The 17,575-nt window shown below is 38.0% G+C and overlaps 1 protein-coding gene across 10 annotated transcripts in view; it reads left to right on the top strand.

Moving 5' to 3' along the window:
- N4BP2 (NEDD4 binding protein 2) overlaps nt 1-17,575 on the top strand; it is a 186,562-nt gene that overhangs the window by 61,991 nt on the left and 106,996 nt on the right. For all 10 annotated transcript variants that reach the window (XM_078367365.1, XM_035293851.3, XM_035293850.3 and 7 more), the window contains 3 exons: nt 893-1,089; nt 5,639-5,757; nt 10,432-10,570. In XM_078367365.1, coding sequence (XP_078223491.1) covers nt 893-1,089; nt 5,639-5,757; nt 10,432-10,570 — 455 coding nt within the window. The remainder of the gene's footprint in view (nt 1-892; nt 1,090-5,638; nt 5,758-10,431; nt 10,571-17,575) is intronic.

The following is a 17,575-nucleotide window of genomic DNA, read 5'->3' as shown; positions in this document are numbered from 1 at the left end:
AGATACTTCTCTTAGATAGTGTTGTCTTCAGTGGCTGTTGCAGGGTGGCAAACCTGTTAGTAAACATCCTCCTTTTGTGCATGAGTTCCTCCAGATGCCTCTGCTGTCCATTCCACCCTGGGACCAAGGCAAGGAGTTCCACCTTGAACTCAGGATCCACTTTGGTCCAGACCTGTGTTCATGTCATAGTCTCAAGCGCTGCAGCTGATGTAGGGAGAGAGGTGCCCAAAGGATGGTGTGCAAATGCCAGTGTCTATTGTTTCTTCACTCTCCAGGACAGCAGAGGAATACATCAGAATGTGTTGATATCCCTCTGAGAAGCTGAAAGGTTACACATTAAATTCTGTTATTGTGAACCTCTTAGAATTTTCAATTTCTTATTTTGAAAATTCTGTTATTGCGAACCTCTTAGAATTTTTAATTCCTTATTTTGAATATCATTTGCCCAGTCTTTATTGTGTACCTTCACTGAGTTACAGGTTTGCTAAAATAATCCATCTTCTTGGTCCTTAGAATGGATGGGCAAAGCTGACTATAGCTGTTCTAGTTGCTCACTTCCAGCTGGCTATAACGTTTTTTATTTACCAGTGTCCTATATACGTGTCACCATTTTTGGGGTTGATGTGATATGAAAAAGAGTGGGAAGCATTAAGTCAGTTTAAAAATTATACACAGATCATTGCTCTTTTAAAATATTGCTACATTAACACATACCATTTCTTACTTGCAATTATGTGAAGATGTAGTTTACAATTTTAGACTTATGTTATATTTACAAACTGAAAATGGAAATATTGTTCCTTAGTCTCTGAAGTAAAATGTAACAGAGTGAATAATGTTTAATTTGTACATTTATGGTTGAGAATATGACAGTATTTATTCTACTTTGTAGATTCTTCTTTGGTTGGACATACTGGTCTTGATAATCCTGAACAAAAATCATCTCAGAGAACAGGCAAAAAGTTACTGAAGACTTTAGCAGCACCTGAAATGCTGTCTTTTTTGGATCATTGGAATATTCAAACTAAAAAAGTGTCACTCAGAGAAATAATGTCAGAAGAAATTGCCTTACAGGAAAAACATAATTTGGTATGAATTAATATAAATATTAAGCTGCTGTCTCTGATTCTGGTTTATTGTGTGTTTACTTTGTGATTTTCAAAGTATTTTCTAGCCTAGAATCCATTCTTAACCTGGTTGAAGTTAATGTATAATTTGAAGCTGGAGGTTTTTGCTTCAGGGAAATTAGTTGATACTCAACTATAAGCCATCCATGTTAAGTTTGTGTTGTTGTAGGTTTAATTTTATAGGGGATTGAACTGTATCTTTCTTTTTCTTTTTCTTTTCTTTTTTTTTTTTGGAGACAGGGTCTTGGCTCTGTCACCCAGACAAGAGTGCAGTGGTGTGATCACAGTTATGGAAACCTTGACCTCCAGGGCTTAAGCGATCCTCCCACCTCAGCGTCCTGATTAACAGGGACTACCATGCCTGGCTATTTTTTTTTTTTTTTTTTTTGAGGTGGAGTCTTGCTCTTGTTGCCCAGGCTGGAATGCAGTGGTGCAGTCTTGGCTCACTGCAACTTTCACCTCTCGGGTTCAAGCGATTCTCCTGCCTCGGCCTCCCAAGTGTGTGCCACTATGCCTGGCTAATTTTTTGTAATTTTAGTAGAGACAGGGTTTCATTACGTTGGCCAGGCTGGTATCGAACTCCTGACCTCAAATGATCCACCTGCCTTGGTCTCCCAAAGAGCTGGGATTACATGCATGAGCCACTGTGCCCGCCAATTTTTGAATTTATTATAGAGACAGAGGTTTGCCATGTTGCCCAGGCTGGTCTCAGATGGGTTCAGTGATTCACCTTCCTTGCCCTTTCAAAATGCTGTAGGCATGAGCCACTGTGCCAGACCGACTGGATCTTCTTCTACTTTATTATTATTATTATTTGTTTGAAACGGTCTTGCTCTGTTGCCCAGGCTGGAGTGCAGTGGTACAATAAGACTCATTGGAGCCTCAACCACCTGGGTTCACCTTAGCCTCTCAAGTAGGTGGGACCACAGGTGTGTGTCACCATGCCTGGCTAATTTTATTTTTTTGTAGAGAGGAGGGTCTTGCCATGTTGCCCAGGCTGGTCTTGCATTTCTGGGCTCAAGTGACCCTCCTGCCTCAGCTTTCCAAAGTGCTGGGATTACAGACATGAGGCACCATGCCCATCCAGCTGCATCTGTTTCAACTTTTAATATTTACTTCTATTTTTTTATTTCTAGAAAAACATGAATGAAATCTTATTTAAAGATAATTATATGTATTAGTAATAAGAAATGTCTGTCTTACTATTAAAGATGCCTATCTTTGAAACAAAATTTTTTAGAGAAAAATTTTTAGAAACGTATGAGTTTGAATTAAAAATATTACTCTTCCTTTTAAATTGAACCTTCACGTTACTTTGAATTTATTTTTGGTCTTTAAAATATCTAAATATATGAAGCCATACATACGGTTGATTTCTTTTGCGTTTTTTCTTAATCTTTCTAGAATTCTGAAAATTAGCATTAAATAATTCCAGAGTCAAAAGGGAAAACATCTTAGAGGTTATTCAGTCTAATTCTCAAGGGAAAAAAATAATTCTTAGATGGTGTTCTTAAAACAGTTTAGCACTGTCTTATTCATTTGACTGCACAAAGGAGTACCTTTATATTTGGCCGTAAAACATCCAGTTAAGGCATAGGGATTCCTCTACCTTCATATTTGTTTTTTAAGTTTATCTTGTTTAACTAAATTAGAAATATACTGCCATGCCCATCTTTGCATCCTAACACAATCCAAGAAATAACCTCTTCAGTAGGTCTTAAAATGTTAGTGTCCTGTCAAATAGCCTCTTCAGTTAACATATGTATTAATTTGAGCAATGAATTTTTTTTTTTCTTTTTGAGTCTTCGATTTGTCACCCAGGTTGGAGTGCAGTGGCACAATCTTGGCTCACTGCAACCTCCACCTCCGGGGTTCAAGTGATTCTCCTGCCTCTGCCTCCCAAATGGCAGGGATTACAGGTACCCGCCTCCACATCTAGCTAATTTTTGTATTTTAGAAGAGATGGGGTTTCACCATGTTGGCCAGGCTGATCTCAAACTCCTGACTTCAGGTGATCTGCCCACCTTAGCCTTCCAAAGTTCTGGGATTACAGGTGTGAGTCACCGCGCCCAGCTAGCCCTGCTAATTTTTGTATTTTTTTCTAGAGACAGGGTTTTGCCATGTTGCCCCGGCTGGTCTCAAGCTCCTGAGCTCAAGCAGTTCACCTGCCTCAGCTTCCCAAAGTGCTGGGATTACAGGCATGAGCTACCACACTTGACCTTTGCTTGTTTTTCTATAGATTGGGTAATACAATAGAAGCTGGGTGGCTGTGTCCCAAGGATACCCACCTTTAGATAGAGCCTCAGAAAGATCATTTTTTTTTTCTTTTTTTCTTGCATAGAGATGAGGTCTTGCAGTGTTGCCCAGGCTGGTCTTGAACTCCTGGCTTCAAGCAGTCTTTTTACTTTGGCCTCCCAAAGTGCTGGGATTATAAGTGTAAATGACACTGCACCTGGCCAGATAATTTCCTGACGCTCTCCTCATTCTTTGTCCCCAAAGGAGAAATACACTTTGTATATATTTTTTAAAGCAAAAAATATAAAAATAAACTTTACACATAATATATGAATAAAATAATTAATTGTAAGATGATTAAGATTATAAGTATTAGTTCATTGATGAAACCTCAGAATTTATAGTGTAGAAACTATGACCTGATAGATTGCTGGAAAGTCTGATTATTGAATTTTTTAGTAAGTTTGGACTATATGCGTATCTTAAGTAAAATGTTAAATATTTTCAATTCTTTTTTTTTGAGACTGGGTCTCACTCTGTTGCCCATGATAGTGTGTGCAGTGCTGGGCTCAAGCAGTCTCTCACCTCAGTCCCTCAAGTAGCTGGGACCAGAAGCACATGTCACCATGCCTGGCTTATTTGTGTATTTTTAGTATAGATGGGGTTTCTCCATGTTGCCCAGGCTGGTCTCGAACTCCTGGGCTCAAGCGATCTGCCTACTTTGGCCTTCCAAAGTGCTAGGATTACAGGCGTGAGCCACCGCACCTAGCCAGAAAAATTTTAAATTCTCAGGTAGATTGTTTCCATCACTCTTGTTATATGTTTAGCCTTATCAGTCCTTTTTGCTTGTCATGTTGTTACCTCTTGTGGTTCCTCTTTTATTGCTGTTTAGTGTTATAAATGGCCTAAGTATGATTAAGCTTTAAAACAAATAACAATTCTAGCATTTTCTCAGATTATTTTGATTTTGTTTGTTTATTTATTTATGATACAGGGTGTCACTCTGTTGTCCAGCCTGGAGTGCAGTGACTTGATCTGAGCTCACTGTAGCCTTGACCTCCTGGGCGCCCACCTCAGCTGGGACTGTAGGCACTTGCCATTACACCTGAGCAGTTAAAAAAAAAAAGTTTTATGTAGAGATAAGGTCTTGCTATGTTGCCAGGTTAGTCTTGAACTCATGGGTTCAAGCAATCCTCCCACTACAGCTATCGTAATTTTTAGGTTTAGGAATTTTCTGTCATTTTATTGCCTCTGAAATTGTATAAGAAGTTATTTTCAGACAGCAGCATCTTTGTAGCAAACAAAATTATTTTGTTATGTTAAAATGTTGACAAATTATCACTTTAAGAATATTTACTATCATCTTAGGTTAGAATTAAAATATCATATTTTTAGGAAAGTTCTTTTGTTCTGACAGTTTAAATAGAGCAAATCCAAATATGAATTGTGAGTAATAATGTAACAATTCTTATGCAGTTATTTTGCAGTAAATATATTTGTGAAAAACTTAAAAAACAATTGTGAATTCTAAGATTTTCTGTCAATCTGAGTTTGCAGCTTAATTGTACATTGTAGTTTCTGCCCATTGAGGAGAATATGTTTTTGAGGACGATGTTCACAGCATCATCCAGTGTCCCTTTTATGAGGACCCATGGGAGAAATTTCTCTCAGGTCTCAATACCAGAAAAAGCTGTACTTCTCCCGAGAAACTGGTTTGTTTTTATTTTATGGACAATGAGAATCTTTGTTTCCCCCTTTGCTTTGGCCACTAAGAGTCTCAGAACTAAATTTGTGGCCTACCTGTAGCAATTGTACAGGATTTTGTGTCATCATTTATATACTAACACTGCTAGCTTTATCTTATATATTTTTATCTTTATTTTCTCTATTCTGACTTCATTTATTTATATCCTGTGGATGTGTGTTTATGTATCTATATGTCTCTTCATCATTTTAATATAATGATTCAGTGTGTTGGATATGCATATCTGACAGTATGTGTATATGTATACATACCTGTGTACACACATACATGTATATGTGTGATTTTGTGTGTGTATATGTTTATGAGCAACTTCAAATACTTTGTAAAAAATGGGATACAAATAAATAGTGCAAAAGTACTCATAAAGACTAATTTCAGCCTTTAATTAGTGAAGAAAGTCTGTGATTGCTTTTAAATCATCAGTAATTTTGCAACAAAATAACCATGCCTTTGATCAGTGTTTCTAGTATTAAACATTTTATCTTGAAGATTATTTCTGTTTTTGTTTTAGAAAAGGGAGAGACTTATGTTTGAAAAAGATTGTGCCACTAAACTAAAGGAGAAGCAGCTCTTTGAAATATTTCCAGGCATTAACCAAAATTTTCTGGTGGACATTTTCAAGGACCACAAGTGAGTGCTAGAAGGATTGTCTGTGGTTTCTACTCTGATGTCACTGAAAGCATATGTCATATTTATTTTTCTGATAACAAAAATAATATAGGTCTATAGGAGTCCCTCCTAATCTGTGGTTATATATTCCAAAACCCCCAGTGGATGCATGAAACCGTAATATAACTGAACCCTATATATACTATGTTTTTTTCCTTGTAAATAAAATTTAGTTTATAAATTAGCCACAGTAAAAGATTAACAACAACAACAACTAACAATAAAATAGAGCAATTATAGCAGTTTACTGTAATATAAATTAGTAAATGTGGTCTCTCTGTCTCAAAATACAGTTGTCCTTCAGTATCTGGGAGATTGGCTGCAGGACAGAAAATCTTTGTCTTTACTGTTTCTGAGTGTTATGTTTTATTTAGGGTGTCTGTTATGTCCCAATATTATAAAAATATTTTCTTTGTTATTTAAATATCTAACTTCTTATGTGTGTGGTATGGTATCAGGTAGAGATTTATAAATGAGCTAGAGATTTAACCTGTTTTTCCAAATGTGCGTAACCAAACGAATGGATTATCTTTGCCCACTGGTATAAAACATAACCAGTAATGCTTACTGCATTCCTAAATACATATTTTCTTTTAAGGACTTCAATTCCATTGAGCTATTTGTTAGATCCTGAGTTGCTACCATATTGTTTTAATTATTGTAGTTATGTTAGGTATATGAGGAATGCTCTGCTTTGAAAAATATATACTTTTGATCATGTATTTTTAAATTCCTCACAGAAGTTTGTTTTAAATAGATACTTTTTGAGAATCGAATATAGATTTATATCTTTATTAATATATTTTGTATCAATGACAATAATGGATTTCTGGAATAAAACCTACTTTACCTTCAGATTTTTGTCTTTTTTTTTTCCTTTAATGTAGGGAGAAATTGATTTACTAGTTCATTGGAATTTTTGCAATAGTAATGAAATGGTGTTGATCTGTGATATGTTTTCTGTTCCTGGGCTGTTTGTGTCAGATTTTGGTTTCAATGTTTTATTTGGTGTTAGGCTTAATAAAATAAACTGGCAGACTGCTGTTTTTCTCTTTGCTATGGAAAGTTTAAAGAGCTTCATACCCTGAAGGTTCTGGGCCTGTGCTTTCTTAGGGAGAGAATCTTGGTTTATTGGGCAAAGTCTGTTTTATGCTAATTATTTATTTTTATTGGTATCTTTCTCTTAGAATTTGTTAGTATATTTTCAACTCTGGTTAGTTTATTTCCTTTCAGTTTTTAATAACATACGTTTAAAGTATGAATTTTTCTCTATATTGTTTTGATTTTGATATATGATACTTTAATTTTCATTGTTTTCTAAATATCAAATTTTAGCTTAATTTTCTATTTACCCTAGAATTTCTTTCTTTCTTTCTTTTTTTTTTTTTTTTTTTTTTGAGACGGAGTTTCGCTCTTGTTACACAGGCTGGAGTGCAATGGCGCGATCTCGGCTCATCGCCATCTCCGCCTCCTGGATTCAGGCAATTCTCCTGCCTCAGCCTCCCGAGCAGCTGGGATTACAGGCACGCACCACCGTGCTCAGCTAATTTTTTTGTAATTTTAGTAGAGACGGGGTTTCACCATGTTGACCAAGATGGTCTCGATCTGCTGACCTCGTGATCCACCCGCCTCGGCCTCCCAAAGTGCTGGGATTACAGGCTTGAGCCACCGCGCCCGGCCCTTTTTTTTTTTTTAGATAGAGTCTCACTCTGTTGCCCAGATTGGAGTGCAGTGGCACCTTTGTGGCTCACTGCAACCTCTGCCTCCCAGGTTCAAGCAGTTCTCCTGTCTCAGCCTCCTGAGTAGCTGGGATTACAGGCATGCACCAACACACCCAGATAATTTTTGTGTTGTTAGTAGAGACAGGGTTTCTCCATGTTGGCCAGGCTGGTCTCAAACTCCTGACCTCAGGTGATCCACCTACCTCGGCTTCCCAAAATGCTGGGATTATAGGTGTGAGCCACCTTGCCTGGCCAATTTTTAAGGCATATAAAAACATTAGTGAATTTATGTCTAGGCTTGGAACCCATTCCCAAGGTATCTCTTTATGTATATGCAGATATTCCAAAATTTCGAAAAATCTGAAATCTCAGCCACTTTGGATCCCAAGTATTTTGGATGAGGAGTAGTCAACATATACTTCTTTTGGTATATGTGTTTGTGTGAGATAGGGTCTTGCTGTTGCCCAGATTGGAGTGCAGTGGCACGATCTTGGCTCATTGCAGCCTTGACCTCCCAAGCTCAAGTGATCTTCCCACCTCAGCCTCCAAAGTAGCTGGGACTACAGGCACGTGCCACCAGGCCCGGCTAGTTTTTTGTATTTTTTTTTTTGTAGAGCCAGGGTTTCACCATGTTGCCTAGGCTGGTCTTGAACTCCTGAGCTCAAGGGATTCTCCCGCCTTGGCCTCCAAATTGCTGGGATTACAGGTGTGAACCACCATTCCCAGCCCAGCCTGTACTTAATATTTATTCTCTGTTAAGTGTGCAGAGTTCTAAATATGTCACCTAAATCAAATCTTCAATGGTAGTATTCCAATCTCTTAATTTTCTTATTTATTTTTGCTACCTAACTTGCTATTTTCTGAGGGTTTTGTGTTAAAATCTCCCAGATGCCAGAGGGTGATGCTAGCATATGGCCACTCCTGTTCTCTGAGTACCTAGGGCAAGAGCCTGAGATGAAATAGCCCAGAGTTGTGCTTCCCCAGGGAAAAGAGGGGGCTTGGTGTGTCCTTTCTGAGGATGGCCAGTGATAGGTCAGCCAGGCCCCTCATGTTAGGTGGCTGACTGCCTCCATTTGTCTGCTGATATCTTCTCAGCTAGCAGTAGGTTCAACTTCATCCTGGTAAGATGGGTAGGTGGGCTCAGTTACTACAATATGTAATCATTTAGGGCTGTGACCCTCAAACAGTGTCAGAGCTAGAGACTGACTTCCAGGCCCTTGAGCAGGTGGGTGATTTTAAGGCCTGGAAAGATATTTTTATTGTTGGTAGCATCCAGCCACTGGATACTGATACCCTTTGTGTTGAGCATATCTGACACAGCAAGATGAGAGGGCGGAAGTGGAACTGAAGCACATGGCTTCCCTTCAGAGGTGGTCTTTAATAAACTGAGGAATAGCAAAATGCCACACTATTTTGGATGATTAGTTAACCACTAATCATCATTTCTTTCTTTCTTTTTTTCTTGAGACAGAGTTTTGCTCTTGTTGCTTAGGCTGGAGTGCAGTGGCACTATCTCGGCTCACTACAACCTCTGCCTCCCAGGTTCAGGTGATTCTCCTGCCTTAGCCTCCTGAATAGCTGGGATTACAGGCGCATGCCACCATGCCTGGCTAATTTTTCTCATATTTGTAGTAGAGACAATTTTCTCCGCATCCTCATTGACACGTGTTATTTAATACCTGTGGGGTTTTTTTGTTTTTATTTTTTAAAGATGGGGTTTCACCGTGTTGGTCAGGCTGGTCTTGAACTCCCAACCTCAGGTGATCCGCCTGCCTTGGCCTCCAAAGTGCTAGGATTACAGGTGTGAGTCACCATGCCCGGCCAATACCTGTCTTTTTTTTATTATAACTATTGTAGTGACTAGGAAGTTATTTTAAGAAGGTCCAAGGAAACCAAGTGTGAATCCAACGAAGGATTTAAGAAGAATTGGTGCTAAAATGAAAGAAAGATTTGTTATGGATAATATGCACAACAAAGAATTAGCAGTTGAATTACCAATATATTACCTTTCGGTATTCATTTAGTAGCTGGGATTACAGGCACATGCCACCATGCCTGGCTAATTTTTTTCATATTTTTAGTAGAGATGGGGTTTCACCGTGTTGGCCAGGCTGATCTTGAACTCCTGACCTCAGATGATCCACCTGCCTGAGCCTCCTAAAGTGCTGGGATTACATGCATGAGCCACCACGCCTGGCCTAGTTAACCAAATTTCAAAAAATATTTGTATGTATTCAGTTCCTCAGTATCTGGCCAATGGAAGAGGTGAGAGACATAAATAGTGTGAAATACTGAGCAGCATAAAATCATATGTAATTTTTTTGAATGATTTTCTTTAGATATTGCAACATGAGTGTATCAGACATTTGTCAATTTGTAGAATTTCATTCTACAGATACTATAGTATCACCCTCAAGATATGACTGTATAATGCGGGCATGAGAGGTAGGGTAGTGCTTTACTTTTTATTTTCTGTATCCTTATTTAGAATTTGACTAGAATCCCATGGTAAAAGTAAATGGAATTTTACACAATAAAAATGTCAGCTTAAAGGTCTATTGTCTGTGTTTGTTGTTTGAGGGGAAACCAAGTGTGAATCCAACAAAGGATTTAAGAAGAGTAGGTGATAAAATGAAAGATTTATTGTGGATAATCTGCACAACAAGATTAGCAATTGAATTATCAATATATTACCTTTTGGTATTCATTTTTTGAAAATTAGTTTTTGAGAACCTATTACTTGATGGTTTCCTTCTGATCATTCTTGATTATTTTTTTGAGATACACACCATGAGCATTTAACTTAAGCCAGTTTTTTATACTCTTGTAAGATGTTTGAAGATTCTTGTGTTAATGTCTCCACATAACTTATTTTCATTTACTGACATTATGCTTGTTCTTAAATTTTCTACAGCTATTCATTAGAACACACAGTGCAATTTCTGAACTGTGTTTTTGAAGGGGACCCTGTAAAAACAGTTGTAGCTCAAGAGTTTGTTCACCAAAATGAGAATGTCACATCTCATACTGGCCAGAATTCTAAAGAGAAAAAGGTATGGAGTTACTAAGTTTTTTCTACAAGGGTAGATAACTGCATATAAAAATATAATTGGTTTATTGAGTATAATAATTTAATGATTATTTCTCACCATTTTGTCTAGACTGGAAATTTAACCACCAATGGCATATTTGGCTTAGAATATCTGTGCACTCAAAATAATGAATTTATAGTTGATTTTTTTTCTTTGTGTGTATGATAAACAGGCACTTGAATATCTGCAATTTCTGTATACTTGGACACAGTAGAGTATATGGTTTAATTGAATAGCTGTAGGTTTGTAATACGATGGGTCTTGAATATAAACCTGGGCAGAAATACTTAGGCTTTTGGGAAAGTGCCAATTTTTTTCTCAAAGTTGCTCCACCATTTTATATTTCCGTTAGAACTGTATGAGGGTTACAATTTCTCCACATCTTCACTGACACGTGTTATTATTGAATACCTGTCTTTTTTATTATAACCATTATAGTCAGTGGGAAGTTGTTTTTAAAATGTCCAGGATTTGTTTTAATCAGGTATAGTAAGACATGCAGAGATGGAAATGTTGTGAAGGAAGTTTATTATACTCGTAGAGCTCTTGAAACAGGAGGTATGGCTTGCTACCCAAGGCCACATGGGGAGCCAGCAGGATTGGTCAGGAAGCAGGAGTAGGGGGGAAATTGTGGAGAAAAGCCTGTATTTTGGATTCTGTGAGAAGGAATATGCAAGGCAGAGTAAGCAGGTTTAGGATTGGCTAGTTTAAATAATTTCAGCAGGCTCCGGAGCATAGGGACTTTCTCTGTTTGTCTGATAATTGGCCGTAGGGTGATGAGGGCAGGTAGATAGTGCCCTGGAGTGGGAGAACCCCATTCAAGGAGGAGGTTGGAGGCCTAGATTCTGGATTGGTTGGTTTGCAAATGAAAGCTGTGCTCCCAGACACATGTTTGTTACCTCTAGGAATTAGCTAAACCTGAGGGGGTTGTGAGAGTGGATGGAAATGAGAGGGCAGAGGGAACAGCCTCTCTAGCATCATGAAGGCTGCAAAAATGCCAGCGCCAGAATACAGAAAATAAAAGACATGGTTAATACGGAAGGGGTGTCTTTTGGTTTGATTTGCATTTCCTTGATAACTATTGATGTTGGGCATTTTTTTATGTGCTATTGGTCATTTGTACGTCTTTGGAGGAATGTCTGTGCATATCCTTTTCCTATTTTTAAATTGGATTATTTGTCTTTATTGTTGACTTGTAAGTATTCTTTATATACTCTAGATACAAGTCCCCAATCAGACCTGTGATTTGCAGATATTCTGTCCTTTCCATAAGTTGCCTTTTCACTCTGTTGTTTCTGTTGGAACACTGAAGTCTTTTAAATTTGATCTAGTCTAGTTTGTCTACTTTTCCTATTGTTGCCTGTGCTTCATTGCCAAATCCAGTGTCATGAACTTTCCTCCTGTATTTTCTCTAGGAGTTTTATAGTTTCAGGCCTTTCATTTAGGTTTTTAATACATTTTGATTTAATTTTTGTATATGTTGTGAGATAGAAATCTGAGTTGATTCTTTCACATGTGGATATCCACTTGTCTCTTGCCATTTGTTGCAAAGACTATTCTTTCCCCATTAAATTTTCTTGGCACTCTTGTTGAAAATAAATTGACCCTGGCTAGCCATGTGCAGAAAGCAGAAACTGGACCCCTCCCTGACACCTTACACTAAAATTAACTCCAGATGGATTAAAGACTTAAACATAAGACCTAACACCATAAAAACCCAGAAGAAAATCTAGGCAAAACCATTCAGGACATAGGTGTAGATAAGGACTTCATGACCAAAACACCAAAAGCATTGGCAACAAAAGACAAAATAGACAAATGGGACCTAATCAAACTCCACAGCTTCTGCATGGCAAAAGAAACAGTCATTAGAGTGAATCGGCAACCAACAGAATGGGAAAAAATGTTTGCAGTCTACCCATCTGACAAAGGGCTGATATCCAGAGTCTACAAAGAACTAAAACAGATTTACAAGAAAAAAACAAGCCCATTCAAAAGTGGGCAAAGAGTATGAACAGACACTTTACAAAAGAAGACATTCATGAGGCCAAGAAACATGAAAAAATGCTCGTCATCACTGGTCATTAGAGAAATGCAAGTCAAAACTACATTGAGATACCACCTCACACCAGCTATTATGGTGATCATTTAAAAATCTGGAGGCAACAGTTGCTGGAGAAACAGGAACACTTTTACACTCTTGGTGGAAGTGTAAATTAGTTCAACCATTGTGAAAGACAGTGTGGCGCTTCCTCAAGGACCTAGAAATAGAAATTCCATTTGATCCAGCAATCCCATTACTGAGTATATATCCAAAGGACTATAAATTGTTCTACTATAAGGACACTTGCACACATATGTTCATTGCAGCACTGTTCACAATAGCAAAGACCTGGAACCAACCCAAATGCCCATCGATGATAGACTGGAAAGGGAAAATGTGGCACATATACACCATGGAATATTATGCAGCCATCAAAAACGATGAGTTTTAGTGTCCTTTGTAGGGACATGGATGAACCTGGAAACCATCATTCTCAGCAAACTGACACAAGAACAGAAAATCAAACACCACATGTTCTCACTCATAGGTGGGTGTTGAACAGTGAGAACACATGGACACAGGGAGGGGAGCATCACACACTGGGGTCTGTAGGGGGGAAATGGGAGGGACAGCGCGGGGTGGGGAGTTGGGGAGAGATAGCATGGGGAGAAATGCCAGATATAGGTGAAGGGGAGGAAGGCAGCAAATCACACTGCTATGTGTGTACCTATATAATAATCTTGCATGTTCTTCACATGTACCCCAAAACCTAAAATGCAGTAAAAAAAAAAAATGAATTGACCATAATTGTAAGGACTCCTAATTGTATTCCATTGATCTGTATGTCTTTCCTAATGCCAGTACCACTTGTCTTGATTACTGTAGCTTTGTGGTAAGTTTTAAAATTGGGAAATGTGAATCTTCCAACTATGCTCTTTTTTTTTTTTTTTTTTTTTAAGATTTTGGCTCTTCTGATGCCCTTGGATTTCCATGTGAATTGTAGAATTGGTTCGTGAATTTATGTACAGAAGCCGACTAGAATTTTGATGGTGTTTGTGTTGAATATGTAGAGCAATCTGAGAAGTATTGCCAGTTAACAATATTAAGTCTTTCAATTCATGAAATGGAGTATCTTTCAGTTCATTTAGGTCTTCTTTAATTTCCTTCAACAATGTGTTATAGTTTTCAGAGTATAAATTTTGCACATCTTTTGTTAAGTTTATTTTTAATACAGTATTTTATTCTTTTTCATGCTGTTGTAAATGGAATTATTTGTTTGTTTGTTTTGTTTCTTTCTGGTCTGGAATTATGTTGCCTTTTTTAAAAATTTACTTTTTTTTCTGAGATAGTTTTGCTTTTGTTGCCCATGCTGGAGTGCAGTGGCATGATCTTGCTCGCTGCAACCTCCGCTTCCCAGGTTCAAGCAATACACCTGTCTCAGCCTCCTGAGTAGGTGGGATTACAGGCATGCGCCACCACACCTGGGTAATTTTTTTGCATTTTTAGTAGAGACAGGGTTTCTCTATGTTGGTCAGTCTGGTCTCAGACTCTCAACTGCAGGTGGTCCGCCCGCCTCGGCCTCCCAAAGATCTGGTATTACAGGCGTGAGCCACTGCACTGGGCCTACTTTATTTTTTGATATTAATTTTAAATTAAAAAGAGACAAGGTTGGGAGGCCAAGGCGGGTGGATCACAACGTCAAGAGATCGAGACCATCCTGGTCAACATGGTGAAACCCCTGTCTCTTCTAAAAATACAAAAAATTAGCTGGGCACGGTGGCGTGTGCCTGTAATCCTAGCTACTCAGGAGGCTGAGGCAGGAGAATTGCCTGAACCCAGGAGGCGGAGGTTGCGGTGAGCTGAGATCGTGCCATTGCACTCCAGCCTGGGTAACGAGCAAAACTCCATCTCAATTAAAAAAAAAAAAAAAAAAAGAGAGACAAGGGTCTTGCTATGTTGCCCAGACTGGTTTCATCTCCTGGGCTCAAGCAATACAGTCTTGAGTCACCTGGCCTGGAATTATGCATTAATTTTATTTTTGGATTGTTTATTACAAGTACATTCTCTCTGCTGATAACATGCAAGGCAGTGCGAGTCATTATGCTAATAGGGGTGATAAGAGGGTATGGTTACTCAAAGTGGGAGATGATTGGAAATGTTATCAAAGGGCAGGTACGGCCAAGGCGGGTGGATCACCTGAGGTTGGGAGTTCAAGACCAGCTGACCAACATGGAGAAACCGCTGTCTCTACTAAAAATACAAAATTAGCTGGGCGTGGTGGTGGCACATTCCTGTAATCCCAGCTACTGGGGAGGCTGAGGCAGAAGAATCGCTTGAACCCAGGAGATGGAGGTGGTGAGCCAAGATCGGGCCATTGCACTCCAGCCTGGGTAACAAGAGCGAAACACTGTCTTAAAAAAAAAAGAAAGAAATATAATCAGAAAGTTTTTGTGAGTTATGCCTTAGCCTTGCCCACAAAATGTAGGCAGTTGTCTCAAAACTGATTAAAATCTGTTAAGATTTTTGAAGAGAATAATCTGTCTCTTTGTTCTCCCAGGATGCTCAGGGACCACATTGCTATAGGGGATATCCTAGTGCCAGTAACATTTTGGTTCTTCTCTTTTCAAGAAAGTAACATTTAAAATCCATTGTATTAATACTACTGTGTATTTTTTTTTTGGTCTTTACATTTTACAGGTTTGTTACCACAGGAAATTTTAGTGTAATGCATCATGCTTTCAAGAGAATATTAGGTAAATTCCTAGGAAGCAAATATTTCTTTTTGGAGACAGGGTCTTGCTCTGTTGCCCAGGCTGGAATGCAGTGGCACCAGCATAGCTCATTGAAGCTTTAGCTTCCTGGTCTTAACTGATCTTGCCTCAGCTTCCCGAGTAGCTGGGACCAGGCATGCACCATCATGTTTGACTAATTTTTAAATATTTTGTAGAGTTGGTTCTCACTCTGTTGCCCAGGCTGGTTGAATTGTTAGGCTCAGGTGACCTCCTGCTCCAGCCTTCCAAAGTGCTGAGATTACTCAGCACTCACCTGGCCACCTCACCTGGAATAAGCCACCTCACCTGGCCACAGGAAGCAAATATTTCACTTGGCCCTTGTTAATGAAGTAATAGTAAACCATGTCACTATGAAATGAATATAAAAGTAAATTTCTGATGTATTTTAAAAGAGAATAACTATTTGAGAAAATGTCTTTCATTATTTATATATTTTTAAGAAAACGAAAAATAAAGGGTCTGTTGCCAGAGAATCAAATATGATTGCATTTTTTTAGTATAAATACCTACAGAGACCCTAATGCTATGAAGTATTTATTAAGTTCATAATGTTAGGCACTATTAAGTTTTCAAAAGTCATAGAAAGTAGTTTTATTATCCTCCCCAAAGTCTTTATCAGGGAATCAAGCTGTGCATTCATAGAATATTTAAATGTTAATATAAAGAAGCTTGTAGATTAAGCACTGGTAAGAGTGACATCAGGAGGCAGGTTCTGTTAATATTCTTATATCACAGACATCCTTGTGTTCTTTCATAAAATAATTTGGGTATCTGTTACAAAAATATATCAACTGATTTACTCTGGTAGTGAGTTAGGAGTATGGTGATGTCTATTCTTTTTTTTCCCTCCTTTCTTTTCTTTAACTCTTTAAAGCCTATGGAGTTCTGGGGCTAAATGAGCAAAATGTAATGAATGAAGAAATTGTATAACCACCTACTGTTATATATGAGGCCAGTTTTTCCCAACCTTTCTTGACTTCGGAACTCTTCACAGAAAGGAAATGAAAAAAATCATACCAGTTAGTGATTATGGCCAAGTGCAGTGCACAACATATATATGCACAACATATAAATATATCTGTAGAGAGGTCTTTCTTTGTTGTCCAGGCTGGTCTCGAACTTCTTGTTTCAATTGATCCTCCTGCCTCAGCCTCCTCTTGCCTCAACCTTCCAAAGGGCAAGATTATTGGCATGAGCCACCATGCAGAATATCTTTTATTCTTTTGGCTTGATTTAGTGACCTAATTTTTTTTTTTTAAGAAATTTGAGATTTTTTTTTTAATTTGAAGGCAATCTTAATACTATTAAATTCACAAATGCTAATTTAAATACCCAGTCCTATTTATCTAAAACACAGAGTGCAAACACAAATATCTATTGTCTCCACTTGTCAGCACCTGTTCATATCATGAATTGGAAATGAGGAGAATAGATTCCCCTTAAACTGCAAGTCAGCAGGTGTTTCTTTACAGTTAACTTTAGCAAAATTCATACAAAATAGTAATTAACAGTGATCTTATTAACTCACAGTCAAAACCTTTAAAACGGCATTTTGTTAAAGTTTCTGTACTAAAATATTGAAAAACTAAACTACACAAATATTGAAAAATTAAAAATTTCTTAATTTTTTATTCCTGGTAGCACTACCACAAATTACAGGGCAATATACTTGACAAAAGCATAAAAAAGACAAAGCTACAACAGATAAAAGATCTCAAAAATGTACATCTAATTGATAGTACATTGCATTAATCAGTAGCTGCAATTTTGCAAACTATGTCTGTGACAGTCCTGAACAAGAAGCGTTTCCTGTTTAAGCTGCAGTGACTTTTCTGACTATAAATAATCGTTTCTTCTGTGGCACATTTTTACAGTTCCTCTAATTGAGACAATAGCTCTTTTGAGCTATTGTCTCAAAGCAACCTGCAGCTTTCCTGCCAACTCCTCACTCTCACTCCTGCTAAGAACTGTAGCCCTTTTCTGCTGCCATGTCTACCACTTCCACCACCAGATTCATAACGACCACCATGGGGACTGCCCGAGCTTCTTCCACCAAAACTGTCCCCTCTCATGAGTTCATAATTTGATTGCTATTTGCCACTATAATTCCCAAAATCATTATAGCTTCCA

Source organism: Callithrix jacchus, chromosome 3, assembly GCF_049354715.1.
Source record: "Callithrix jacchus isolate 240 chromosome 3, calJac240_pri, whole genome shotgun sequence".
Taxonomy (NCBI): Eukaryota; Metazoa; Chordata; class Mammalia; order Primates; family Cebidae; genus Callithrix; species Callithrix jacchus.
The sequence above is the reverse complement of the archived record's forward strand: the minus strand, read 5'-3'. Positions and strand labels throughout refer to the sequence as shown.